The sequence below is a fragment of the Epinephelus lanceolatus genome, chromosome 10 (assembly GCF_041903045.1).
Source record: "Epinephelus lanceolatus isolate andai-2023 chromosome 10, ASM4190304v1, whole genome shotgun sequence".
In the NCBI taxonomy this organism is placed as follows: Eukaryota; Metazoa; Chordata; class Actinopteri; order Perciformes; family Serranidae; genus Epinephelus; species Epinephelus lanceolatus.
Window position 1 is genome coordinate 10595172 of NC_135743.1, and position 27940 is coordinate 10623111.

At 40.3% G+C, this 27940-nt stretch overlaps 3 protein-coding genes and 2 long non-coding RNA genes across 6 annotated transcripts; 3 read left to right on the forward strand and 2 right to left on the reverse strand.

Moving 5' to 3' along the window:
• Nucleotides 1–11264, forward strand: tektl1 (tektin like 1). The gene is made up of 8 exons (XM_033639874.2): nucleotides 1–294; nucleotides 1077–1361; nucleotides 1771–1875; nucleotides 2438–2588; nucleotides 3940–4106; nucleotides 4224–4319; nucleotides 4419–4532; nucleotides 10460–11264. Exons 1-8 carry the CDS (start codon nucleotides 1–3, stop codon nucleotides 10685–10687), a joined length of 1440 nt encoding a protein of 479 aa, XP_033495765.2. The 3' UTR covers nucleotides 10688–11264.
• LOC144464476 (uncharacterized) lies at nucleotides 160–2197 on the reverse strand. Its single transcript, XR_013492169.1, has 3 exons — nucleotides 1792–2197; nucleotides 1124–1413; nucleotides 160–291 (listed from the first exon to the last, which is right to left on the reverse strand). It is a non-coding gene; the product is annotated as an uncharacterized LOC144464476 (long non-coding RNA).
• LOC117265405 (uncharacterized) lies at nucleotides 10551–19046 on the reverse strand. Its single transcript, XR_004502410.2, has 4 exons — nucleotides 18907–19046; nucleotides 14851–14913; nucleotides 13900–14019; nucleotides 10551–10689 (listed from the first exon to the last, which is right to left on the reverse strand). It is a non-coding gene; the product is annotated as an uncharacterized LOC117265405 (long non-coding RNA).
• Nucleotides 14012–18178, forward strand: lypc (ly6 domain containing, pigment cell). Its single transcript, XM_033639875.2, has 3 exons — nucleotides 14012–14170; nucleotides 14809–14928; nucleotides 15088–18178. The coding sequence occupies exons 1-3, from the start codon at nucleotides 14119–14121 to the stop codon at nucleotides 15291–15293; spliced, it is 378 nt and encodes a 125-aa protein (XP_033495766.1). The 5' UTR covers nucleotides 14012–14118; the 3' UTR covers nucleotides 15294–18178.
• zp3d.2 (zona pellucida glycoprotein 3d tandem duplicate 2) lies at nucleotides 18724–27026 on the forward strand. Of its 2 annotated transcripts, none has more exons than XM_033639871.2 (8): nucleotides 18724–19368; nucleotides 21707–21822; nucleotides 21925–22028; nucleotides 23245–23419; nucleotides 23546–23651; nucleotides 23779–23867; nucleotides 23973–24046; nucleotides 26567–27026. In XM_033639871.2, exons 1-8 carry the CDS (start codon nucleotides 18898–18900, stop codon nucleotides 26986–26988), a joined length of 1557 nt encoding a protein of 518 aa, XP_033495762.2. In that variant the 5' UTR covers nucleotides 18724–18897; the 3' UTR covers nucleotides 26989–27026. The 2 variants fall into 2 exon arrangements, with proteins under 2 accessions (XP_033495762.2, XP_033495763.2); XM_033639872.2 differs by having other exon boundaries at nucleotides 23782–23867.
• The last annotated feature ends 914 nt before the right edge of the window (nucleotides 27027–27940 follow it).

A 27940-nucleotide genomic window follows, 5' to 3' on the forward strand; every position in this document is an offset into this window, starting at 1 on the left:
ATGCAGGTCCAGTCGGTGCCCCTCGGCTCTGTCACTATAGGACCGCAGTCCTGGCGCGATGGGACGGTCCGCTCCATCCGGCGGGCGGAGCGCCTGGTGCGGCAGACTCGGGCCGGGCGGTCCGGGACTTGCAGCCGGCCCCTGAGCTGCAGCGCCACCGCCGGTTTCACCCCAAAGCGCACAGACTGCACAGCGGAAACAACAGATGATAAGATCACAGGGGAGGAATGCGGAGAGAGTCGTGACTGCATCTGCAAAAATAAGATGTCGAGGCCCCAGACTACTGGAGTGCTGGTGAGAAAACACAGTGGTGTAGATAGATAAGGCTGCATGACACTCACAAGGAACAATGTGCAGTACAAGTTAACACCTGCACTCTATTCATCATCACATAGATTAAAAACTGCACCAAAAACATAGATTGTTTTTTTGAGAATTAGGATGAGGTCAGATTCATTAAGAAGTATTAAATTGCACTAAAGTCTACTTAAGTACTGAGTATTATCAGCAAAATGTAATCAACAGTATCAAAAGTAAAAGTATTCCTGATACAGAATGGCTCCATTCAGAGTGTTAGATGTAAATGGCTTATTCTAAAGCAGGCATGTCCAGAGTCCAGCCAGCAGTCTGCGATTTGTCTTTCAAAGTGTGACCTACCACACAATGATGGTTAATCTTGCAAGTCCACTTTGCATTTTTTCTCTTCACCTCATGATTGCAGTCCAATTATTTGTAGACATGCACCTGACAACAGACATTTCCTGCTTTGTAGCACACATGGCCCCTGTGATTACACATTAGAGAAAATATATTCTATTCCATTTCTGCCAATATATCCCCCTAAAACTGACACACTGGATCTTTAATTAAAGCTATTAAACAAATGTAGGCTACAGTATTTCCCCCTGAGATGTGGTGGAGTAGAAGTACACACTAAAGTTGTATAAAATACTCAAGTGAAGTAACCTACTAGTACCTCAGAGTGTACCTAAGCACAGTATTTGAGTAAATGTACTCTGTAACTTTCTATCACTGACTCAGACATGTAGAAATTGCATTCTAATTTTCTTCCGAAGTTCCCTAGTGGGTCCCAGAAGACGTCTGTGGCCCCGTTCCCACCCACCTGCTTGCGTGAGCAGTGTGCCGGGGCCAGCGTTGCCGTGGCCGGTGACTACATGCGGAGGGTGCGGGAGGTGGAGGGCCAGCTGCGCAGGCAGGCCGGCAGGGTGACCCAGGAGGGCATCAAGCTGGAGAGGGAGAGGGGTCACCTGGAGAGGATGCTGCGCAGCCTCAGGACCAGTCTCACTGTCAACAGGAGGAGCTCGGAGGGGAGGACCAGGAGGCCATCCACTGCTGAGACTGTAGGTTTATTCTTGGCTCTTTGCTCTTCTCCACCCCACACTGTGCTCTGTTCTTCATGGGATAAATATAGTCATATAACCAGATGATCCATAAGTGAAACACTGAGTCATTTCTTGCTTCAGGGCTGCTGTTTTGTTTTGTTCTGACCTCTGACCTTCTTGTGGAGAAAAAAACACCAAAAAGAGAGTTTCTATTCCACTCCACTTCTAAATCTTGCGCAGACACAGTACTGATATTATCAAACCATTTTTAAATCTTTTAAATGTTTTCTCTGCCACTGCAGCTAAATCCAGCACCAGACGTGGTGTAAGTGATACACCAGACGGATTAATTTATTAAGTTCTGTACTGCAAACTTCATTTGTCAAAGAGAGGTGATGTGTTTGCTGACAGGTCTGCTCTGTTGCAGGAGAGAGACGGTGCTGATTACCTGTTGTTGTGTGAGAGAAGAGAGCTGGCACAGTTGAAACAGGATCTGGAGGGAGCGCTGAGAAACACACTGACCCAGCTGCAGGTGATTTACAGCGTAACTGTTCTGTCTTCATCGGTTGACTCATTTTCCTTTCAAGCCTCCTGCCCTCACTCTGTCACTGTCACTCTCCTTTCCACTTGCCCCTCCATGTGATTTACTGGCATGAGCGATGGAAGAAAAATAACACTGCCAAAGCTGTCATGCACCAATAACCTCCACCAGTTTCCAGCTTTGGACAGAGATCAAATTATACAAATGCAAAGTGAAATCACTTCATTATACTTCTGATGCATACTTGCCAAGACCTGTTATGATAATGTCATTAACTCTTACAATAAAGCCAAGAAAACTCTTTAACAAACTGCATAAGTCAAACAGCTGAAACGATCAAAGGAAATGAATTGGCAACTATCAATATACTAGTTAATCGTTTGAGTAAAACAAGATTGTAAATTTAACCTTCTTGGGTGTTGAACAAGAAGACATCCGAGGATGTTACCTTGGGGGTTTATAGAAGTTGTGGTGGATATAATCAGCAGATTAATCAGTCCTGGAAATAATACTTGGTTGCAGCCCTAATGTGTGCTTTCCACGTCTCTTCCAGGCTCTGGGTCAGAGCAGCAGACAGCTGCAGGACTGTGCCAGTGAGCGAGCTCGTGTCCTGGAGCTGCTGCCTCACAGCGGCTCTGCTGGAGGACACAGCAGCGCTGCTCAGACCCTCAGCAAAACAGACCCCGTCAGCCCCTTTACACCAGGTACAGTCTGGACAGGATGTAAAGCTGTATCAGTCTGTCATGGACCTAGCAGTAAAAAATAAGGCTACTGAAAAATAAGGCAAGCAAACCTAGACTTTAACTCAGCAAACAGACCCAATGCAATGACACGATGGGGCAACATATATACTGGCTGATCAGACCACATTAAACACAAAAGAGAGAACTTGCATAGACAATAACTCAGACTGACACAAAGAAACCCCTAATCCCCCCCATGATGTCACAGCTCTTACTTTGGTCCTTGGGATGGCCTTCTGCATAAAACCAGGCTCCGCCCTCAGTCCCAACTCCAACCAGGAAGTGACTTCAGGTAACTCAAAGACAAAGAGAAATTAATTAATAACTTACGAAAGCAAATAGCAACATAACATAAGCAAAATGGCAGAATGAAAGACAATTTTAAACTAAAGGAACTGGTGCTATATGTAGTTTAAGTGACTGCAAATTAAAGGTAACTGAACATGTGGTAATGCTGTGGGTGAGTATGGGAATCATTCAAACTTTTGTGTGGCTGTGGGCACGGCCATCACACGGTCCCTGCAAGCGAACGTGCTGTTCCAACAGGAAATGAATCCCTCGAGGAGAAAAGACAAATTACAGAAAAGAGGGAGCATCATTACACACATCTCAAGTAGATGTTAGGCTACTGGAAAACTCTATAATTGGAAAAATAACCCAGACTTTATACCACAAATCTATTTAAGTAGATTCTTTTCAGATGTGCCGATTGGTCATAAACCAAATTATTGGACAACTTCACCTGATGATGGCATTAAATCAAAAGTCACAAGATCATCAGCATTATTGTAATTCATCTTGAAGGGAACATGAATATCTGCAATTAATTTCATGGCAATCCATACAAAGTGTGGACCTAGAGCTACATCGTAAGCATGGCTAAAACCTGTGCCAGACTGTGGGCCTTCACTTCATTTAATAAAATTAATTCCTTACGTACTAAAAATATATTCAGTCCATTATTATCATTATTACATCTTAAAATAGACAGAGTAACTCCTGTATATGTACAGAGTTCAAATATGTGTACATCATTATCACATTATGTCTCTAACATACTACCACAAAGGCTACTAACCTACACTTCCCTTAATAATTTTCCTGCTCTCAGCTTGCACAGCTGACCTTCTTGGTTTCAAATGACCCGCTGTGTACTCAGAGGTGAAATGTTATCGTAAATGGTAACAGGAGATGCAGTAAGGGTTACATTAGGATGGTCCCCACTTGTTAAAAACCTGCTGCTGTTGTCCACCAGATTTTGTTTAAATGACACAATTTTTTTTTCTTACGTCACTGATTTGTCTTGTTGCAGAATGTAAACAGGTTTTAGAGTCGTCCAATTTGACCATCAATCAGTCGCAGCTGCTGAGGGAGAACATCGTACAGATGCTAACCAGCGCTATCACCAGGCAGAAAACTATTCACTGCGCAGTCAATGATGGCCTGGTGAAGAAAATGGCAGAGACAGTCAGTCTGCAGGTAGACACAAATACAACTATGTGTTAAACAACATTGCATGCATTACAGAAATACTCTGACATCACTTAGATATCACAATAATAAAACACAGTTTTCATTTCATTCTGTCTTTTGCAGCAAAACCTGACTGTGATGTCTGCAGCCACCAGGCAGGCCATGTTTCGCAAGCAGAGGGAAATTAACTGTATTCGTCACAGCCACGACAGACTGCAGGTTAGTTTGTGTGTATGTCAAACAGGATCAGTGAGTTTATTTGAGGTTCAGAGACGATGTGCACAAGGTGATGTTCTCCCTGTCTTATCCTGTGTACAGGGTCCAGAGTACAGCGGTGACATACTGTCCAGAGAGAAACTCAACAGGCCTCTGGTGCAGGTTTATCACAGACACCCGGGGACACAGTTACCTGAGGCTGCTCATCTCATACAGGTGTTTGCTGCTTCCACTATATCTATCCATATATACAGTCAGGTCCATAATTATTTGGACAATGATACAGTTGTCATCATTTTGGCTCTGTACACCACCACAATGGGTTTTAAATGAAACAATGAATACCTGCTTAAAGTGCAGACTCTCAGCTTTCATTTAAGGCTTTTTTCAAAAATGTAGTATGAACCGTGTAGGAATTACAACCATTTCTTCACACAGTCCCCCAACTTTAAGGGCTCATAAGTATTTGGACAAATTAACATAATCATCAATTAAACAGTCAGTTTTAATACTTGGTTGCAAATCCTTTACAGTCAATGACTGCCTGAAGTGTTGGACCCATAGACATCATCAGATGCTGGGCTTCTTCCCTGGTGATGCTCTGCCAGCCCTTTACTGTAGCCGTCTGCACTTCCTGCTTGTGTTTTGGGTGTTTTGCCCTCAGTTTTGGCTTCAGCAAGAGAAACGCATGCTCAGTTGGATTCAGGTCAGATGATATGACTTGGCCATTGCAGAACATTCCACTTCTTTGCCTTAAAAATGTCTTTGGTCGCTTTTGCAGTATGCTTCAGGTCATTGTCCATCTGCACTGTGAAGCATCATCCAATGAGTTTTGAAGCATTTGGTTGAATCTGAGCAGATAATGGTGCCCCAAACACTTGAGCTTTCATCCTGCTGCTCTTGTCAGCAGTCACATCATCAATAAATACAAGAGAACCAGTTCCACTGGCAGCCATACATGGCCATGACATAACAGTACCTCCACCATGCTTCACTGATGAGGTGGTGTGCTTTGGATCATGAGCAGTTCCTTCCCTTCTTCCTTCTCTTCTCTTCCCATCATTCTGGTAGTTGATCTTTGTTTTATCTGTCCATAGTATGCTGTTCCACAACTGTACAGGCTTTTTAGATGGTTTTTGACAAACTCTAATCTGGCCTTCCATTTTTAAGGCTAACCAATGGTTTGCATCTTGTGATAAACCCTCTGTATTTATTCTAGTGAAGTCTTGTCTTGCTTACAAGAGCAGCAGGATGAAAGCTCAAGTGTTTGGGGCACCATTATCTGCTCAGATTCAACCAAATGCTTCAAAACTCATTGGACAATGATTCACAGTGCAGATGGACATTGACGTGAAGCATACTGCAAAAGCAACCAAAGACATTTTTAAGGCAAAGAAGTGGAATGCTCTGCAATGGCCAAGTCATATCATCTGACCTGAATCCAATTGAGCATGCGTTTCTCTTGCTGAAGCCAAAACTGAGGGCAAAACACCCAAAACACAAGCAGGAAGTGCAGACGGCTGCAGTAAAGGGCTGGCAGAGCATCACCAGGGAAGAAACCCAGCATCTGATGATGCCTATGTGTCCAACACTTCAGGCAGTCATTGACTGTAAAGGATTTGCAACCAAGTATTAAAACTGACTGTTTAATTAATGATTATGTTAGTTTGTCCAAATACTTATGAGCCCTTAAAGTTGGGGGACTGTGTGAAGAAATGGTTGTAATTCCTACACGGTTCATACTACATTTTTGAAAAAAGCCTTAAATGAAAGCTGAGAGTCTGCACTTTAAGCAGGTATTCATTGTTTCATTTAAAACCCATTGTGGTGGTGTACAGAGCCAAAATGATGACAACTGTATCATTGTCCAAATAATTATGGACCTGACTGTACATTCAAATGCACTCATATATTATGGTGATGGAACTTTGGCCACAACGTCTTCTTCATACTTCATTAAAGGGTTCTGCATTGTAACTAATGGCTTTATTAATTTTTAATAAATCAATTATATAAATCAATAACACTACACCAGTGTTGGGTCTGAGTGATAAGTGCAAAATCAAATATCACAATATTTTTGACCAAATACCTTGATATTGATATTGCAACAATATTGTAATGTTGACTATTGATGCTTTCACAGAATGTAAACACAGTGAGGTTTTTGATAAATAATCAATCAGTAACGTGGATAAAATGACTAAGTGGGTAAAGGTTAACAATAGAGCAGCTGGATGACACACAGCAAAGGGCTGGAGGTCAGAATCAAGCCTGCGTCCACTGTTGCAAGGATGTGCCTCTTGTACATGGGCCGCCTGCTCTACCAGGTGAGCTACTCGGCGCCTCTGGAGTTGTGTTCTTGGCCTGTTTTGGTCACTACCAACTCCTGAAGGAAACATCTGGCTCTGTGTTCACCAGCCAGTAGCTAACTGTGTCTGTCTGCTGTTTGGTGCAGAGCAGGTAGTGTATAGTTAGTTAAAGGGATAGTGCACCCAAAAATTAAAATTCAGCCATTATCTACTCACCCATATGCCGAGGGAGGCTCAGGTGAAGTTTTAGAGTCCTCACATCCCTTGCGGAGAGCCCAGGGAAGAGTGGGTAGCAACACAACTTCACCTAATGGAGGCTTGCGGCGCCCCAGATTCAAACGTCCAAAAACACATAATTGAAACCACAAAATTAATCCATACTGCTCGTCCGTAGTGATCCAAGTGTCCTGAAGCCCCGACATAAAAAGTTGTTTGGAAAAACGTAATTTGAACTGTTTTTAGCCTCATTGTAGTCTGCAGCTCTAACTGCCTCTCTGTGCACTGTGCTCACGTGTATGTGCTTGCGCGAGACCAGCGAAAGCACATAAACACACATGAAGGTGGTGCCCATATCTCACGGTATCGCACAAGCGCGCACACATGAGCGCGGTGCACAGAGAGGCACCCGACTCTGACTTTTTTGCACTTTCTTATACATTATTTTCAGGGATGGAATTATATTGGAGTTAGTTGAAAGCCTGGTGCATTTCCTTTTATTGATTTTAATAATAATTAGATATAGGATGCTAAGATGGTGTCTATTTATTCCAATGGAGTTGCTCGCCTGGCGCATACACCAAAAACTTTTCTAGCTTCTGGGTTTACGTCCACAGTATGCGGCCCACTGAATATGCGCAGTACTGCTTCTCCCACTGGCCCCGCCCACAAGTTCCAGCTTGGCTCATAGATTTTAGTGCTGACGTGGTGGAGTTTTAAATCATGGAATTGTCTTTCAGTGGTGGTCTAGGGGGAAAATGCTTTTTGGGTGACAGGAGATTTTTTTGCTGCAGTACCATGAGTGACCACTGGGAAAAATGTGCTGCAAGGCTAATCGGCTCTCCCAGGGGTACTGATCTCCCACAGACACTGTCAAGTGCCTCGGTAACAGAAGCCGAGGGCCACTAACCAGGCTGTGTGCTTGACGCCAGGTTGACCAGTGACACCTTTTTCTATCTTTTCATACAGCTTTTTGACCCAGTGATAATAAATAGTATTGATTAGTGCAGCTTTAATATTTACATCTGCAGCCCAGTTTGTTTTTTACAACCTAGCAACCTACAAATTCTTCTTACATATCTAAATAATTTTGATTAATTTATTTGTAATAAACTACAATTATTTATTAAGCTTTTAAAAAGCCATTAATTCCCATTTATTATTTGTAAATATGCCTTATTAGAAAGTGACATTTGAAAACTGCTAAATAAAGTGTAGACTGACAAATAAACTTTTCTGTGAAAAAAGGAAATAAATATGTCAACTTGCACTCGCACTTCTGCAGACAAAAATCTGCACGACTGACCTGAACCAAACCAAAACTGGGTCTCTTAATACAGCATTAATATACAGTCAGGTCCATAATTATTTGGACAATGATACAGTTGTCATCATTTTGGCTCTGTACACCACCACAATGGGTTTTAAATGAAACAATGAATACCTGCTTAAAGTGCAGACTCTCAGCTTTCATTTAAGGCTTTTTTCAAAAATGTAGTATGAACCGTGTAGGAATTACAACCATTTCTTCACACAGTCCCCCAACTTTAAGGGCTCATAAGTATTTGGACAAACTAACATAATCATCAATTAAACAGTCAGTTTTAATACTTGGTTGCAAATCCTTTACAGTCAATGACTGCCTGAAGTGTTGGACACATAGGCATCATCAGATGCTGGGTTTCTTCCCTGGTGATGCTCTGCCAGCCCTTTACTGCAGCCGTCTGCACTTCCTGCTTGTGTTTTGGGTGTTTTGCCCTCAGTTTTGGCTTCAGCAAGAGAAACGCATGCTCAATTGGATACAGGTCAGATGATATGACTTGACCATTGCAGAACATTCCACTTCTTTGCCTTAAAAATGTCTTTGGTTGCTTTTGCAATATGCTTCAGGTCAATGTCCATCTGCACTGTGAAGAATCGTCCAATGAGTTTTGAAGCATTTAGTTGAATCTGAGCAGATAATGGTGCCCCAAACACTTCAGCTTTCATCCTGCTGCTCTTGTAAGCAAGACAAGACTTCACTAGAATAAATACAGAGGGTTTATCACAAGATGCAAACCATTGGTTAGCCTTAAAAATGGAAGGCCAGATTAGAGTTTGTCAAAAACCATCTAAAAAGCCTGTACAGTTGTGGAACAGCATACTATGGACAGATAAAACAAAGATCAACTACCAGAATGATGGGAAGAGAAGAGAAGGAAGAAGGGAAGGAACTGCTCATGATCCAAAGCACACCACCTCATCAGTGAAGCATGGTGGAGGTACTGTTATGTCATGGCCATGTATGGCTGCCAGTGGAACTGGTTCTCTTGTATTTATTGATGATGTGACTGCTGAGAAGAGCAGCAGGATGAAAGCTCAAGTGTTTGGGGCACCATTATCTGCTCAGATTCAACCAAATGCTTTAAAACTCATTGGACAATGCTTCACAGTGCAGTTGGACAATGACCTGAAGCATACTGCAAAAGCAACCAAAGACATTTTTAAGGCAAAGAAGTGGAATGTTCTGCAATGGTCAAGTCATATCATCTGACCTGAATCCAATTGAGCATGCGTTTCTCTTGCTGAAGCCAAAACTGAGGGCAAAACACCCAAAACACAAGCAGGAAGTGCAGACGGCTGCAGTAAAGGGCTGGCAGAGCATCACCAGGGAAGAAACCCAGCATCTGATGATGCCTATGTGTCCAACACTTCAGGCAGTCATTGACTGTAAAGGATTTGCAACCAAGTATTAAAACTGTTTGTTTAATTGATGATTATGTTAGTTTGTCCAAATACTTATGAGCTCTTAAAGTTGGGGGACTGTGTGAAGAAATGGTTGTCATTCCTACACGGTTCATACTACATTTTTGAAAAAAGCCTTAAATAAAAGCTGAGAGTCTGCACTTTAAGCAGGTATTCATTGTTTCATTTAAAACCCATTGTGGTGGTGTACAGAGCCAAAATGACGACAACTGTATCATTGTCCAAATAATTATGGACCTGACTGTATATTGTAAAGCAGTGTTTCTCAAATGGGGGTACAGGTCCCCCTAGGGGTATTTTGGAGTACTGCAAGGAGTACATGAGATTTTTAATAAAATGTTAATTTAAGAAATATCAGTCATGCATGATTCCTAAAATAATTATACATAATAAGTTGTATAAAAATGTAAATGTTAGTTTGATAAACCACATTTTATATTAAATATTTATTTTGTTAATCCAATCACTGTAAACTTTTAACTGCTGCAACAAACACAATCACATCCACATTTATGTTTGTTCACTGTTTCTCTACCAAAAATGTTTTGCAGTGGTCAGAGGGTTTATTGTTAATAGAAGTTTGAGAACCATTGTTACAAGAGGTTAAAGACTGAAGATAATAGCCTCATAAACATACACTGACCTGAATACTGGGAATAACAGCAAACACACACGGTGTGGCGTAAACTTTTTGTCTTCCATATAGTAGAATCTTTTCTCCTCATGTGTGACAGTAAAGACAAACACACCAGGATCTCGTCATATTCAAATATGCTGGCAGATGTTCACACCTTATATTAAAAAAAGCCTTCAGTGGTTTGTCTCAAACAAACCAAACCAGGTTAAATGTGTTTCCTGTGTGTCTCTCAGGGCAGCGCAGTGCTGAGGCGGTGTCTGATGTCCTCTGAGGATGAGCTGGCGAGGCTGCAGCGCGCCTGTCTGCAGCTGCTGGATGACCAGCACGGCAAGAGGGCAGCAGCTCAGGTGGATGCAGCTGTCATCCGCATGAGGCGTCAGCAGGTCGACAAGCGAGCCATGCCCTCTGTCCTCCAGCAGGGGGCGTGCAGAGGCCAACTTCCCCTGTCTTGTGTTCAGTAGGGCTGCAGCAAGCATGCAAGTAGACAGGGATGATAGCTTTAAGTGTGTTCTGAGAAAAAGGGAGTGGCCATGTACAAAATGTATCGGTTAAAGATTAATAAAATAGGATTAAAGCAACAGTTTGTGGTCAAAAGTATATGGAAACCCTTGGTCTCATAGTCTTGAGAACTTTTAGTCTTAGTTTGTCATGGTTTGGGTAAAGTCCATTTGTTAAATTAAAAAACATTTTTAATGCTACAGCAAAGCAATTTAAGCGAAGAGTGCTGCCAGCTTTGTAGCAACAGTTTTGGGAATGCCCTTTCCTGTTTCAGATACCCCCAGTGCACAAGGTCAAGTTCATTAGGAAATTCTAAGGATTTGTCTCAGATATGTTAAAGGTCCAGGTGTGTACGATTCAGGGGTATCTACTGTCAGAAATGCTATATAATATTCATAACTATGTTTTTATTAGTTTATAATCACCATAAGAACCATTGTGTTTTTGTTACTTTAGAATGAGCCGTTTATATCAACATAGTCTGACTCACCAGATGTAAACGACAACAAACAACCTCTGAGCTAACAACGTACACGCTGAAACTGCCGTGTTTTGACTAAGATTTGGATCCTGCAGGAAGGCATGCCTGTTTTGTTCCTTCACTAAATTGTTGTAAAGATATAAAACGAATAAAACAACTTGGTAACGCATCCTGGGAAAGTCCAGATTAAATCTTGCACGACTCTCGAGCTGGATCTGTTTTTTGAGACGGCCAGTCAGGGTTGATTTGGCACATCTTTTAACTGTGGCAGCGGCATGCACCAGTGCCAATGACTTCACACACGTACTGATCCGTTCCACTTCATACGAGCAGTCAGCAAATAGTCTGTGGTTTCAGCGGGGTTAGTGAGCTCATCCAGCCCTAAAGTATAGTCATGCTTCACCTCTAGGGCTCTGATTATCAAATGATGTTTGTCTTTTTTATCACTAAAAGCTGAATCACACAGTGACATGCGACTGTCAGTGTTTTTTGTGGTGTTCTCTTTTGTTGAGCCATTTTAAAGGGGAACTAATGTTTTTTCAACCTGGGCCCTATTTTCCGATCTACTTTTGTCAAAATAATTGATAGGATGTTCAATATTTGACATTTCTCCAGTACGAAGCTAGGGCTGACCTGCCTGCAGCCCGTGAGCACGCACTATATTAAATATTAGGGCACTCAGACAGCGTCAAACAACGTCAAAATACGTCCATTTAAAGTGCATTTTTTTCCCCACAGATAGGCTTGGATTGTTAGTATAATTATCCAACAACATAACGGAAAGGAGAAATGAACGTCTGTGTTTACCTTTAGCTGGATTCGGACATTCCTCTGCCTGTTGCTGCTCCCTCTCTCTCCTCGTCCACTCTTCAGTTTCAATGAGCTCTGCATCCGCGTATGTCCGTGTATTCCGTGTTCAAATAAATACAGCCGGTCAACAAATTCAAATGGCTCATCCAGATCCAGTTGTTCAAAATCAGGTAAAAATTCGGACATGTTTGTTGTGGCAAGTCAAAACACTCACTGAGAGAGTGAAAGTCCGGCTCTCAAATCTCACGTCTTGCGAGATTTGAGTTGTTGCAAGAAGTTACCGTTGGAGTGACCTTACAAACGCCAGGAGTTACTCTGTTTGGAGTAGTCATGAATTTTTACCCGATTTTGACCAACTGGATCTGGATGAGCCATTTGAATTTGTTGACCGCTCGTATTTATTTGAACACAGAATAAGCAAACGTACACGGACGCAGAATTCATTGAAATTGAGGAGTGGATGAGGAGAGAGAGGGAGCAGCAACAGGCAGAGGAATGTCCGAATCCAGCTAAAGGTAAACACAGATGTTCATTTTCCTTTGTTATGTTGTTGGATAATTATACTAACAATCCGAGCCTATCTGTGTGAAAAAATGCACTTTTAGTGGATGTATTTTGACGTTGTTTGACGCTGTCTGAGTGCCCTATTATTTAATATAGCACGCGCTCACGGGCTGCAGGCAGGTCAGCCCTAGCTTCGTACTGGAGAGATGTCAAATATTGAACATCCTGTCACTCATTTAGACAAAAGCAGATCGGAAAATAGGGCCCAGGTTGAAAAAACATTAGTTCCCATTTAATGACAGTGCTCACCTACCCACGTAAACAAGTTCACTCCTGACACTATTTTGCAAGGGCACAGTTGCTGCATCCTGGGCTTAGCACCACCCAAGATGGTTGTGATTGGTTTAAGGATGCACAAACAAGCCAGAGGGTTTTTTCTTTATGGTACAAAGATAAGCAATGATTCCAGACCTATCTCCACACTGCTGTGACTGCACAGTGGAGCTAAGAATGGACAAACCAAACAGTGGCTCTAGATGGGGCCATTCACGTTTTCACATTGGCCGCCATAGTTTTCCTACATACTTGGCACATTTAAACATCGCTTTTAATATCATGTCTTTATATGTGACAGACAAAATTGTCTTGCTGCAGCACATCCTAGCCACCTGTTTTATTTGGTGTCCAAAAAAATGCCAAGATTTTATTTGCTGTAACCATTTCATCGTGGTCTAATTCGGTTATCTCTACTGCAATTAAACATGACCCTGATAGGAACAATGACCTTCTGTACAGCTGAAAAACAGAAAAAAAGAGATGGGGTAATATCTAATGTGTTTATCTTATCTAACAAGATTATCACATTTCTCAGTGAAAACCATTTATTTACTTATTAAATTAAAGTACTGGAATTCATTTCAAGATATAACTGCTTTTTTTGTGAGCCAAAACAACTTTAAAGACCTGTGAATTTAACATCTTTTCTTGCAGATATCTAGTCATGGGACTGCAGGTCACTTGACAGCCCTCCTACCAAACCTAACGTCTTCCATTAAGAAATAAGACATGATTTAATAAACCTGCCCTGTTTTACCATAGTAGACATCACATGTCTTGTCATTCTGTGAAAAAAAAACATGACATACATGGACATTTTATATAGATTTTAACCTAAACGAGAGTGTAGTTCCCTCACAAAGCCCCATTGATTCTCTTTCATCTGAATGGGGCTATTCTCAGCAGGACAGTGAGCCCAGGCAGTAATGTCAAGTCATGGCTGTCACTGGGAGGCTAACAGCGTAACTGAATTATAAGTATTGGGGTGTGGAGATTCCTGGAGCTAAGTGACAGAATATCAAGAGGAGCCAGAGGAGATTTTACCTTCAGATCTCTGCAGCTGAGCCGGCTGAGGAAGCTGAGAAAGCCCAAATAACGCTGGCCGGAAACTGACTCATAAAGACGGAGACTTCAGCAGGTTTCTTGTGTTCAAGATGAAGACAGCTGGTTTGTTCCAGTGAATAACAAAGAAGAGACAACGATAAGAGTTGAAGAACTGAGCTGCAAGAATATATTCTCCCTGCAAGACAGAAAAAGTCAGTGATGTCGAAGCTGGTTTGTCCTCTGCTTCTCCTTTGTTTACTTCCAGCTGTGGGTAAGTGAACTAAACACGAGTGTGTGTTTGTGTGTTTGTTAGTGTGGATGAATGTACAAAACATGCCTGATATTGCTAACAGAAATACTTATTTGCAGCAATAACTAATAGTAAGGCTAAAACTAATGATTATTTTTATTATTGATTCGTCTACCAGTTCTATTCAATAACTGATTAACTGTGTGGTGATAGAAAATAGTCATGATTGAACATCACAGTTTCCCAGAGCCCAAGGTGACGTCTTTATACGTCTTGTTTTGTCTGACTAACAGTCAAAAAATCGAAGATGTTCAACTTACTGTGATGTAAGACAAGAAAACCCAGCAAATCCTCACATTTGAGAAGCTGGGACCAGACTTTTTTGGGGTATTTTGGCCTGAAAACTCAAGCAATTAATGGATTATCAAACTAGTTGCCTCTGAATCAACAATGAAGGTTTCTGTTTGATACATTTCAGCTTATTCATTAATTCATTTTCTCTTTTCTTTCTTTTTAGCTAGTTTTTGAGCTATTTAAATTCAAAGCATCTGTTCCTCACATCCTATTTTAGGTCATAATCAAGATGTCACGGCAGCTCCTCTGCAAAATTAAACTCTTTAAAGCCATTTTTTGTGTTAACCAACATGCCTGTCCTTCAGTTCCCCTCTTCTGTTACACCTGTGTGTTCCCCGCCATCTCACCTTTGGACTGCATCAGATACCCTCTCAAGTGTCCACCCGGGCAGGTCTGTCTGTCCAGCAGAGCTGTGGGCCAGAGAGGTGAGGGTGCTTTAAGTCACTTAACAACATTTAAATATATCAAAACTGAGAAAAAGAACTGAGAACGGAAACAGGCGGGGAGAAGTGTGGTTTCTTTTCAGCGTGCCGTTGTGCGAGTCTCTCCCAAAATGATGTTTCTAACAAACTGGTGATTTTCAGGAGGCTTCCGTGTGGTGTTGTACGAGAAGAGCTGCATCCTGCCCTCCTTTTGTGGAATCACCGGTGAAAAACAGGCCATGGGACTCAACTTCACCTTCACCAATGACTGCTGCAACACACACCTGTGCAACGGAGCTGCAATACCTGCTACCTCCTGCTGGACTGGCACAATACTAACACTTCTTATTTCATATGCCCTTTGGTGAACAGAAAAATATGTGGAAGAGAACTAGTTAAACACAGATGAATTTGCCTTTTCTGCCATCTTAACGGACTGACATTGTACTCAGCGTCTTTTTAGTAACTGCGCACTAATCTGTGCTAAACCATAACCATATCTGTGAGATAGAAAAATAATATTTTTCTCTAATTATTGCTAATGACATCTAAAGATCTGCCCTACTACTTGCAGAGCTGTTTTTGAAGTGGAGAATGTAAGTGAGTGTAACATCTGTCGCTTATGTTCCCATGATTTAGTATTTTTATACAAACTGTGACAAAATAAACTACCTCTACCCACTTTTCAGTCAAGTTAGTCTCAGAGGGCTCTACAGTGTTGTATGTAAATATGTACACAACGGGCCTCATGCAGGAAGCGATATCTGAACACATTTTCTCTTATTTTTATTTGTATCCCTAATTTGTTCTTACTTTATTTCTACCCATTGACCTATGGGATTCACCAATATTTTCTTAATTTTGCTGTTCTGTGGTCGAGAGCACTCTTACCTAGATAAGAAAAAAAAAACATCTTGTTCTCCACAGTTCTCAATTTGTTTGTCCAACACAAGGAAACATAAGTTTTATATATGAGGAACATTTAAAAAATGCACAAACATCACAAAATCAAATTTAGATTAAATCTTAGAATAACTATAATGATTAGATTATTAAACTGTGATTTCAGTTACTGTGCACTCCTCTGCTGACCAGTGCTAGAATGTAACTAATTACATTTACTCAATACTGTACTTAAGTACAAATTTGAGGGGCTTTTACTTTACTTGAGTATTATAATCTCATGCAGCTTCCTCCCTCTACTTCACGGCACTTCAGATGAACATATTATACTTTTTACTCCAATACAATTATTTGATAACTTTAGTTACTTTAGATAATAAGATTTTTGCACTCAAACTACATGAAAATGTACAAGTGCAGCTAAAACAATTAGTCGATCGATTAGAAAATTAATTGGCAACTATTCTGGTAATCTTTTAAGTCATTTTTCATGCAAAAACATTTCATGGTTCCAGCTTTTCAAACATGAGCACTTGCGGCTTTTCCTTTTAATTATTTTGATTGATTAAATTGATTTAAAATCTTCTGCATTAAGTACTTTTAATACTTGAATACATTTTCCTGATTTTTACTGACTTTTACTTAAGTAACATTTTCAATGCAGGATTTTTTCAGGTAAGTTATTAGCACTTCTACTTAAGTACTTCTTCTAAGTAAAGCATGTAAATACCTCCTCCACCACTGCTGCTAACAAATCATACAGCTTTGCAAATGTTATGCCATAGCTGGGTTTTCCATGGTACTGACACTCTGGAAAATCATGTTTAAGTTGTTTAAGTTTATCAATACCCTGATTTTGCTACTGCTGAAGTTCTTCTTTGTCTTACAGCATTTTGGTTTGAGGCATCTCTCCAACTCTTGGGCATATGACACAGTATTTGCACACGGCACATCACATGCCGTTATGAAGTGTTTAGGGGCGTTACGTATGCTGAAAGGGTAACTCATGCTCAAGTGGCACACCTAGGAAAGAACAGATTTGGACAGCTGACTTCTCTTAATAGAAAATTAAGAAAAAATATAAGAGAAATTTAAGAAAATGTTGCTGCATTGAGGCCCAATGTGTCATATTTACCTTCTTTCCTTAGACCCTCCACTACGAAAAGGAAACACACTCCACCAAAAGAGCATGTAGCAGAATTCAATGTAAATATGGTTGGTGTAAATCAGTGATTTTACCAAATGAAATCACACACAATTTTAGCGTTACACATGTGACCAAAGTTAAACAGTTTCACCTAAGACTGTGAACTATTACTGAGACCCTCAACATGGCCACAGTGAAAGCTGTGCTTGGACTGAAGACCTCCACCAACTTGACCTGACCTCTGTACTATGAGCAGAGCTTCAATTAGCACAGGCAGTAATAAAAAGGTAAAGAACAGGCTAAGTTGTTACAGGTAAATGACACCAAGGCTGCAGCCATGGCGTCAACACTGGGGTGAGGGACCAAATCTGTCAGGGGGTCTAGAGTTCTGGGGTCCCCCAGTCCCCATCCCCAAAGAAAATAAACTCCAAAATTTGAAAAGTGATTTCCTACTACATGATTTTTCATAAGCAAGCACAGTTATACAGTGTACTAATGTGCAATAAATGAAAGCTACTACTGTCGACATAAAGTACACATGCAGCACAACATAAATGATTAACGATTTAACAATCCCATTACATTCTTGTTTTCCAAGAACTAGAGCTGGTAGCGGTAGCCTATTTATATTGGCAATTTGTTAAGTTTATTTGGGATTATGATTACATTTGCTCATGAGCATTTTGGATGATTAACATATCAGTGCTGGTTAGGAAGAGATTGTTTTAAAAAGTACAAGTGAATGAACTGAAAGTAAACACACATCAAATTGTGAATTAATTAATGAATCAATTGTTCACCCACTGTATACAAACAGTAGTCCTTGTATTACAGATCATTTGAGAATTACTTGCACACATACAACACCTGAGCAATGTTTGTGCACACTGGCATGAAGAATGAAAGACATGTATTATTATATCCTCGTACTCATCTGATCCGTGTAAAATTGCAGCACAACACAAATGATCTTTGTTCATTATTTAAAAGGCACAGACAGTTCTTGCCTAAAAATGTGAACATTATGTTGTGTATTAGTAATTTTATTTATGTGTTGACAAAATTGTATAAGAAATATTTTTTGGACCCAATGTTTTTATTTGATCAAGTAGAATGTATTGTTATATTTACTGTAACTTTTTTAAATAATCCAATTAACCAGAACAAAAATAAATGAATATGTGAATGATGACAACTACAAAATCAGACCTTGTGGCTCTAAATGTATCCCTTTTGAAAAGTGTGATGGGTTAAAATTAACTTCCTCCGGATTTACACAATAAAACATTAATTTTTAAAGTTTGTAAATTAATTGCAAAGAAATCTGATAATTGATTAATCGGTCTGAGTCTTTTTTTGTTTTGTTTTTTTAAATAAAAACTCTCTCATTCCAGCTTCTTAAATGTGAATATTTTCTGGTTTATTTAGTTTTTATTTACTGTGACAACAAACTGACTTTTTTTTGGGTTGTGGACAAAACAAGAAATTTCTGGAAAGAGTGATCTTCATATTTCACAATTTCCTGACATTTTATAGACCAAACAAGGAATCAATTAATCGATAAAACAATCAACAGATGAATCACAGTTTAAATGTTTGTTTTTTTTTAATAAAGATTGACACTATTTTTTCACATTTTTCACACGGGTATTTTGACTTTTCATCGCATATAATAACATTAATTACAGCGGTGCCCCTTTTAAATGTTCCGGTGAGCTCACCGGAAATTGGCTCCCCTAAATGGAGAGGAGCCATTAGTTCCACTTGTGCTTTTGAGAATTTTGTTTCCGTTTGCCAGCTCCTCGCGGCCAGGTGTTGTTAATTTGGCTCAAACTAAGGAGAACATTATCAGTGATAATACTCGTAAGTTAAGGTTTAATTTTGAAGTCTAAAACTTAAATTAAACCCTAAAACTTCCGGGTATGGTTTACCTGTCACTGTTGTTCGTACTGCCGCTATTGTCCTCTGCTGATGGAGGACCGTCTGAGGCTTTTAACCAAATGACCCAGGTGATGAGAAAGGTTTCCCGGAGAGAAACACCGATTCTACGGCCGCCGTACCTGCGCCTCCCCGTGTTTGTGGACTCGAGGCTGCCGCTGGTGGAGAAAGAGCATTTCTCTCCATCCAAAGGTACCGGACAGGAGCCTTTACCCGAGCCCGTCCGGGAGATCCTGCTGCCGATTCGGGCCAGCACCAGCCCGCCAAGCACTTCGGGTGTTTCCGTGAGGACTTCGTGCAGGCTCAACAAGATGCTCGTGCAGGTGCAGAGGGGCATGCTGGGCCCCGGTGAACCAGATTCTCACCTCAAACTGGGGACCTGCCAAACCAGTAGATCCACGAGGGACTACCTTTATTTTGAGTATGACCTTGGCCTGTGTGGAACCGAACGCACGGTGAGTTTTAACGATAGCCTGATATTTGCCGCCATGCTAACAGCGTGGCTCTTACTTGCTTTGCCCGGGCTTTTTTTCAAAATGAGGGGCCAGTTAATAAACAAACATGTATAATATCTATCAGATAGAATGAATAAAGGAGGCAAACCCAGGTGTGCACAGGGGTGTTTCTAGGATTTGGGAACATTTGTGGCTTAGCTGGGACATTTGTTGGCGGTCCATGGGATTCTCCTCAGGCTTTTTTATTTTGAATTTATAAACAAGCTCTATTTCAATGTTGTTTTTTTGCACTCTTGCACCTTTTACATTCAAAGTACAAAACAATTGTCTGTGTGAATGGAATTATTTTGATTGTGAATAAGAAAATGGTCGGTGGGCCACTAGGCACCATATGTGGCCCGCTAAGGGTTGCAATCTTGGTCAATTGGTTGATTCACCACCTTGGTCCAAACTGCAATATCCCCACATCTATGTGATGGATTGGCACCAGATTTGGTATGGACGTTTATGGTTCCCAGAAGATGAATCCTACTGACTTTGATGATCCCCTGACCTTTCCTTCAGTGCCACCAGCAGGCTGAAATTTTTACTTATCCTATGAAATATCCCAACATCTATGTGATGGATTGCCATCAAATTTGGTACAGATGTTCATGGTTCTACTTACTTTGGTGATTCCCTGACTTTTACTCTAGAGCCATCATGATGCTAACATTTAGGGTTTTGAGTGTCAACTAGAACTGCAACAATTACTCCATTAAACAATTAACTGATCATCAGGGAATTAATCAGCAACTATTTTGACAATCAACTAATCGGTTAAGTCATTTTGCAGGCAAAAATGCTAAAATATTCACAATTCCAGTTTCTCAAACGAAGTTGCATATGACAGTGTATGGAATTTAGTGGGTTGGCAAAACAAGACATGTAGATGTTTTGCTCTTTTTCTAATGTTTTCTTGACCAAATAGTTAGGCTATTCAGCAAGAAATTAAACAGAAAATTGCAGCCCTAATCTCAGCAACTACTGGATGGATCTGCTTTTAATTTTGGTACACATTAATTTCCCCTGAGGATAAATTGTAATAACTTTGTTAAACCCTTGACTTTTCATCTATTACCATCAGGTCAAAGTTGAACTTTGTCCGATATTTGGTTTATGACCCTAAAACCAATGACACTCTCAGCAGCCTCAGCTGTACTTTTCAATGTGGCACATGTTAGCATGCTAACAGGCTAATCTGAGATGATGAACATGGTAAACATCTGCATGTCAGCATTATCATTGTCAGCATGTTGGCATGCTGATGTTAGCATTTAGCTTAAAGCACCGCTGCGGAGTTGTTGTCACTCACTGCTCCGTCCAGCACTCACTGTATTTCCTCATCACCGGTGACACAGATGGAAGTCTGTGCCTCGTTTATGGTCCACAGAACGAGGCTGCATGCCAACATTTTCAGAACAAAATAGAACAGGCTGCAGTGAGGTCTCTCTCCATGGGATATTTAAAAATAGCAGCTTTGTGCATTTAGTCCTTCTCAGGCAAGCTCAGGGGTTTAGTGTTGCTGGAGCCCACAGGAGCGACGCTCTGCAACGCTTTTCTTTTCTCCAAATGAGGATTAGAATAATTGCTGTTCACATAACCCAGTCAAAATGAATATTTTCAAATGCTTGAAGATCCACTCATTACTAAAGTGTTTGTCATATAAAAACTAATGGAAAGATCAAAGTTGTCACAGTGAAATTTAAGGGGTGCTGATGGATTCACGTTGTCAGCTCTGTATTGAGTAACATTACAAGTTCATGCTCCACCTTAAAAGTCGCCGGCAGTCGCCCCAGTGTTATTTAAATTATTTTCTTCCACTCCAGCTGCTGTGAGAGGCAGCAAAACATCCTTTCATTTTATAGTTACAGTTTACTAATAAAACTCTCCACAGTATGAACAGTGGTCACATGAGCCTCAAACCAGTCACATGAGCCTCAAACCAGACACATCTCAGCCCTGAGCAGAGTGACCGTCCTCTACTGACCAATCAGACTGCAGTGTTCACAGCTCCACCTTTAGTACCAGATCTATGTGCTAGGTACCCCAACAGAGGGGGGACCAAAAATGGGGACGGTACGGAACAGCTCCATTGGTACCATCCACAACTTTTCACAGTGGAAACGGAAAAAAGCTGAACCAAACTGTACCGTACTGCTCGGTGGAAACGGGACTTTTGTCTGACCTTACAGAGCTGCTAGCATTGCTGTTAACTCTTAGTCATGTTAAAGTAATATTAATCCTTTAGCTGATTGTTTTGTTGATTTGGTTTCAATTGTTTCCTTTTTTTCTGCAGATAATTAATAACCAGGTGGCCTATTCAAACACGCTACAATACGACCCACCAAGGCTCCGAGGACCAATCAGGCGAGCTGTGCCCTTCACCCTGCCTGTTGCATGTTATTATAACAGGTGAGGCTGGAGCCAGACCAGAAAGCATTCTGTACCAACTTCTGTCAACCTTACAACATAGAAACAGCTGTATTTACCTGAACAATGTGTTTAACTGTTCAGGTACCAGTACTCCTACAAAATTGGCTACACACCAAAGATGAGGATGCGCAAGATCTTCACAACAATGGTGAACAGTGCAAAGTTCATTCTGAGTCCACGAAATGGTAAAACCTGCAAAAATGTATGTTTTTATCAGCTGATTTCTACGGACTCTCAAAGGTCTCGAAAAGCTTTAGAATTCTAGAATACATTCAGATGTTTTGGAAAGTGGATTGGTGGCCATAGCACTTTAATGGTCCCAAAAAGAAAAATATATTTTTATGATTGTTATTTAGATCTTTTCATCCTTAACAAAATAAAATATGGTTTTGCTTTTCTTTAGTAAATCCACTGAAACTAAACTTTCAGTAAACGTGTCAACTCCAAAATGTGCTCTATCAAACAGTAAAGAAACTCATTACAAAATTAAATACAAATTTTGGGTTTAAAGCAATTCTCACCTGGCCTTTTAGACTTTTTAAAAATCGCTCAGTCCTTGCATTTGAATTTTGGAAACCTGAGTCCATATACACAAACATTCTGAGAATTAAAGAATTTTTAGTGAGGAGTCCTAGCTTGGGGTGGTTTAGGAAAGTTCTCAAAGCAACTATGAGCAAAGAAAGGACAGAAATTTAATCTTAGTGATGAGGTGTGGCTGACCCCTGTTGCAAGGTATGATGCATTCTTTTAACAGATGTGACTGGTTGTCACAGACACGCCCTTTTGTGATCCTGCAAGGTGAGGACACCCAGTGGAAATGAAATGAACTGCATCAAATTATGAGACTGAAAGTGTTGTCATTTTGCTGATGGAAGGTTGAGACAGACTCAAGTCATCACTGTTGCATTTTTCCAGTTTCTCAAATATCGTATTATTATGATCAAAACTTTTTTAATAGCGTTAGGTGGGCAATGTGAAATTAAACGCACATATTATCCCTGCACAATCTGATCTGTAGCATTTTATTTACTTACTGTCATCCAGAGTTCGGAGCATATTCCTCTGACCTGTTTCCACCATTTTCTCCTCTGCCAAAGAAACCCTTAAGCCTCTTGAAAGTCCTCCTCATTACTTCCAACAGTTTTTCACCTTAGGAGCTCTTCTAAGGTCTAAGATGCTCTTTGAATAACTTTTATCTTTACAAGGACCTAGTCTTAACTTTAAGATGAATTCTAGGAAAACATCCTAAATTCTAAGAATTTATGTAGAATTTCATCACAAGGAGCAACTCTTTGTACTAGGAAGCTTTGTGAATACGACCCCTGGACTTCTTTTGAGTGCATAAGTGAAGACGAATGCTGCTGCTGTTCTCATTGTCTGACTGCTTCCTTCTGTCTTCAGCTCAATGGGAAAGGCTTTCCCCGTCAGATCAATACGTGCTCGGGAAACCCATGTACTTTGAGGCACAGGCTCCGGCCATGTCTCAGAATGAAAGACTCTACGTCCACTTGTGTTACGTAACTCCTGAGAAGTCCCACACTTCCACGCCGCAGTTTACAGTCGTGAAAAACTTTGGGTAATAAACACCTCACTCTCACACAAACTGAAGACGTTGAGATGTCACTTTATTTTATTTAAAAAGAAAAGACTGTGTATAAAAACAGCATCATTTATGGTCAGGTTTTCTCCCCCTCTGATAAAGGTGTATGGTTGAAAGCAGGGATGGTCGCTCCAGATTCATCCCATACAAAAACAGCGCTGTGAGATTCTCTGTGGATGCCTTCTTGTTCAACGGATTGACAGGCCAGGTGAGCATAGATGCTAAAAGTTATTATAATTTTTTGCTTCATATTGTCTGGTGTCTGTTTTGAATACAGTACTAAAAGACTGTTAAGGTTTCATTGATGGGAAATGTTGTGATCTGATCTCCTGCAGCAGCTCTACATGCACTGCTCCATGTCTGTGGGGCGTTCTGTCCCCACACCGACAGCCAAGTCCTGCAATTACGACACAAAAACAAAAAGGTAAGTTTTTTTTTTCCATAAATAAATTAAATGAGAAATAAGAAGTTTAAATGTGCTGTGCAGTTCTTGAAACTAAAGGGATCAACTCATCACATTCATTCTCAGATGGGTTGAGCTGTATGGACCAGCCTCAGTGTGCACCTGCTGTGACTCCAACTGTAGCTCCGCTGCATCCACAGGTAAGTTTTTGCTTCCTTAATTTTCCACAGCTGGATAAATTCTATTCTGTCAACATATTAAAAGAAATTGAAATATTAAACCAACAATGACTTGATCCTACTAACGAGAGTTGTCTGTGCAGTCATAGCCCGATGTAACTTATATTCTCTGTGCCATACAGCTCCATTTGCAGATGATTAAAACCATAACTGTGGCACTGGGTGACATGTTCCTTTACTACCCTGAACACATGCACTGTGGTGTATTTTGACTCATCCCACCACACCACCATAAATACCCAGTAGTGCACCAGGAGGTGTATTTAGTCACAACTGTAAATGGTTCCCAAATGCTTCATTTACTTCTGCTGGAGTAGTGTTTGCTGAAAACTGTAGTGCTCATCTGTTTGAATGATTTATGTCTTGAGTAGGAGCAAATGGGCTCAGAGCTCAATCACAGACGGGTTAGAAGAGTCAAAGTATTGAGGCACTGACCAACAGCCGAAATACATGAGACATGGACGTGACGTGTAATATAGGTGGAGTGAAGATTCTGTCTTTGTAGCGTGGGCTTGCTGTGTGTGTGTGTGTGTGTGTGTGTGTGTGTGTGTGTGTGTGTGTGTGTGTGTGTGTGTATTGAGTTTTGCCAAGTAACAAAACAGCTGATGATGCAGGGTTTGGGAGTGTAGGCTATGTGAAGTGGTACTGAATGAATGAACTGGATCGTTTTAACTACAGGATGCATTGATTTGATTTATTTTCTTTATTTTAAACAAGGTATTTTTATTGGTAATTCAATAAAGATGCACAGAGTATTAATAAACACACGCAGAACCAGTGAGGACAGAAAAGACAACTCCAACCATCAACCCAGGAACAAACAGAGAAAGCCAAACTAGTCAAAGGAAATCCAATAGAGAAGGGAGAAAAGTAAATTAAAAAAAGAAATATAAATATACATATTATAGAACTATATATAAAAAATATAGAACTATATATAAAAAAGGCAAAAAACATGACCACTTAATCAACCTGTGACATAAGTAGGGAGTATAGTGCAGTATAGCATGTTTCATTACAATTCTTCAGCTTCCATATTTGCCACAAAAGTTAAAAATGGTTGCCAGGTGTTGCAAAGAAGCGTGTAGTTGATCCTTTAATAAAACAACAGATTTTCTCCAATTGTAAATGATACATAACGTCCTTGATCCAATGCCCGTATGTCGGAGGATGAAGCATCACCTCCATTTACACAGAATGAGCCTTCTGGCCTGAAGTGGGCAGAAAGAGACAATGTCTGCGTGGGCTCTGCTTAAGTGAACATCGAGAGGAGGTACTCCAAAAAGTTTGGACTAGTAAATCCCAGAAATGAAATCGTTTCGGACATGACTAGAACATGTGACACAAAGTGGCTGAAGACTGTTTACACCTGTCACACTTTGTTGTATTTTAACATGAAATGTAAACACACCCACAAGGTTTCTCTGCTGCTTCGCGTTGCCTCTGCTACACTGAGGTATTCAATTAAATCATTTGTAAAAACAGATCGGACTCATTTTTTTTGTCAGTTCTGTGTAGTTGTTACCTGTTGGTGGGCTGCAGGGCTCCTGGATTTAAGAAAAAAAGAAATAATGAACCAGCCGTGTAAGAATAACATTGAGCAGCGCCATGCCTGCGTGGCTGCACACGGTTTCTACGATCCATTGGTTTTGGTCTTTTCATGGGATTTGGTGACGATACGAAAAATTTAGATAAACACCAGCCACATCCTTTAAAGGTGACATGGCTGTTTTGTAAGATGACTCTACTTTTATGTCATTATGTGGCTTTTTGTCCTCTTTTTGCCTCTGATTATGCTGCATGTCTCTATGTTTTCTCGTTTTCAAAAGCACCTATAACTCTTTATTTAAAGTATTTTTAAATGATTAGACAAAACATTAACACCATAGACAACATTGTGTGAGGGGACACCATAATCATTAGTCCATGTGTTAAATGTCCTTTTCTTGTCCAGACATTCACAGTGAAGCTGCATCCTTTTGACCTCAGGGGAAAAGTTCTCTTTTCCATTATAAAAGTCTCCTTGATTATGTCCATCTATTGTTTAAAGCTTGTACTCAGTTCTCTGGAATCGCTTTTTTTACTGGCAACAAACGGTATTTTACACAGATACAGATGTTTTTTTTATTCATTACATCCCTTACTGCGCCGAAATATAGGACCTTAACACCAGTAGATCTTTTTACCTTTTCACTTTTTTAATAAGCATTATCCAAATAAAAATGTTTACTGTTATAAGAGTTTAAATATAACTATGCCATTACAGGAACTCACCGTGAAATGAAAGGTGTTTTTTTTCTTACAGCTACACGTAAGAAACAGGATTGATAATTATGCAGTTTTATTCCAAATCTTTTGTTTTTTTTATGCATTTTGGAGACGGATGTCAAATGTCATATCTTTTAGTATGATTTGATTTCAGCTTCAAACAAATTATATTATATTCCAATGTCAAAATTGTCAAAATTTAACATTTTCCAGCGACCAAAATAATCAGCAGCAGACCGTGGACAGTAGAGCCGAAGGTGAAAGCTGCCACAGCCCCGAGGAGGAAGACAGTCTCCACCACAACAAAAATAACCACAACAACAACAACAACAACTGCACCACCACCACCAGAGATGATCAGAGCGCTGACTGAACGGAGGACGACTTCAAAGCCTGAAGCGAAAGCCGTGACTCTAATGGGTAAAGTGGAGAACACAGTGGGGGAGTTGGAGTGGCCGTTTGGAGGCGAAGGAGTGGCGTGGGTTGAGGTGGAAGATGAGGAGAAGCAGGTGAAGGGCTCTGCTGTTGTAGAAGAGGAGGAGGAGGTGGTCAAAGAGGAGGAGGAGGAAGTCCAGGTCGACGTGGTCACACAACCTCGTTTAATATTTGAAGATATTTTTGGTTTTGACAAATAAAGCTGACATTTGAACAGTGACAAGTTCAGTCCGGGTGCCTCATTACGTGACTCCTAACGAGCACAAAGCAATAATCTACAGGTAGAATTACTTTTAATCTTTACTTCTGTCAACATGCATACTATCAGAAGAAGACATCAGAATCACACACATATAAATGAAGCATATTTTACACTGGCTGTTTGACAGACGCCCCATACAGCAAGCACAAAACTCCAGTATACTGAGAAATACAGAGAGCTTTTCCAGGTGGTGTAAGGCTCAACCAGCATTCTGTGAACTCGTTTGGCAAGGGCTTAACTGTGGCTCAGGGTTCCTGCAGATCCTTAAAAAGTCTTAAAGGCACTGAATTCATTAATCTAAAAATGAGGCATTGATTGGTATCAAAATGTTTTAAATCAACCTTTCAAAAATCTTTTCAAATATGCTATAGAGAAGGATTTTATGAATCGGTACTCATGATGTTGCATTGTAAAATCTGAAATAATATGATGAATAACATCTTTTTTTTTTCTTTTTTTTTTAAATATAATTTACAGAATGCCTCTCGCATTAATGTCACATAAATCAGGATAGCCGAATTAACAACACACACATTCTGTTTCTGGCTGGGATGCTCAGGGCAGAGGATCATCTACAAGCGAGCTGTCACTACCGTGTAAGGGTGGGCGATCTGGCCCTAAAATAATATCACAATACTTCAGGTTTTTTTGTGATAACGATATTCTTGATGATATGACAAATTAGAAAAAATGTAATTATTTTTTTGTTATTTAAGAAAATAGAATTGCAATAAAATAATGATAAACAGTTTGCCTTTAAATATCCAGTAAAAACTAAACAAAAACTATCTCATTTCTTCAGTGAGTTCACCTCAAGACAAGTTTTAGACAGGGTCAGAAAATGTGCCATAAATACAACAGTGCTGCTACATCATTATTTTATTTGGCTG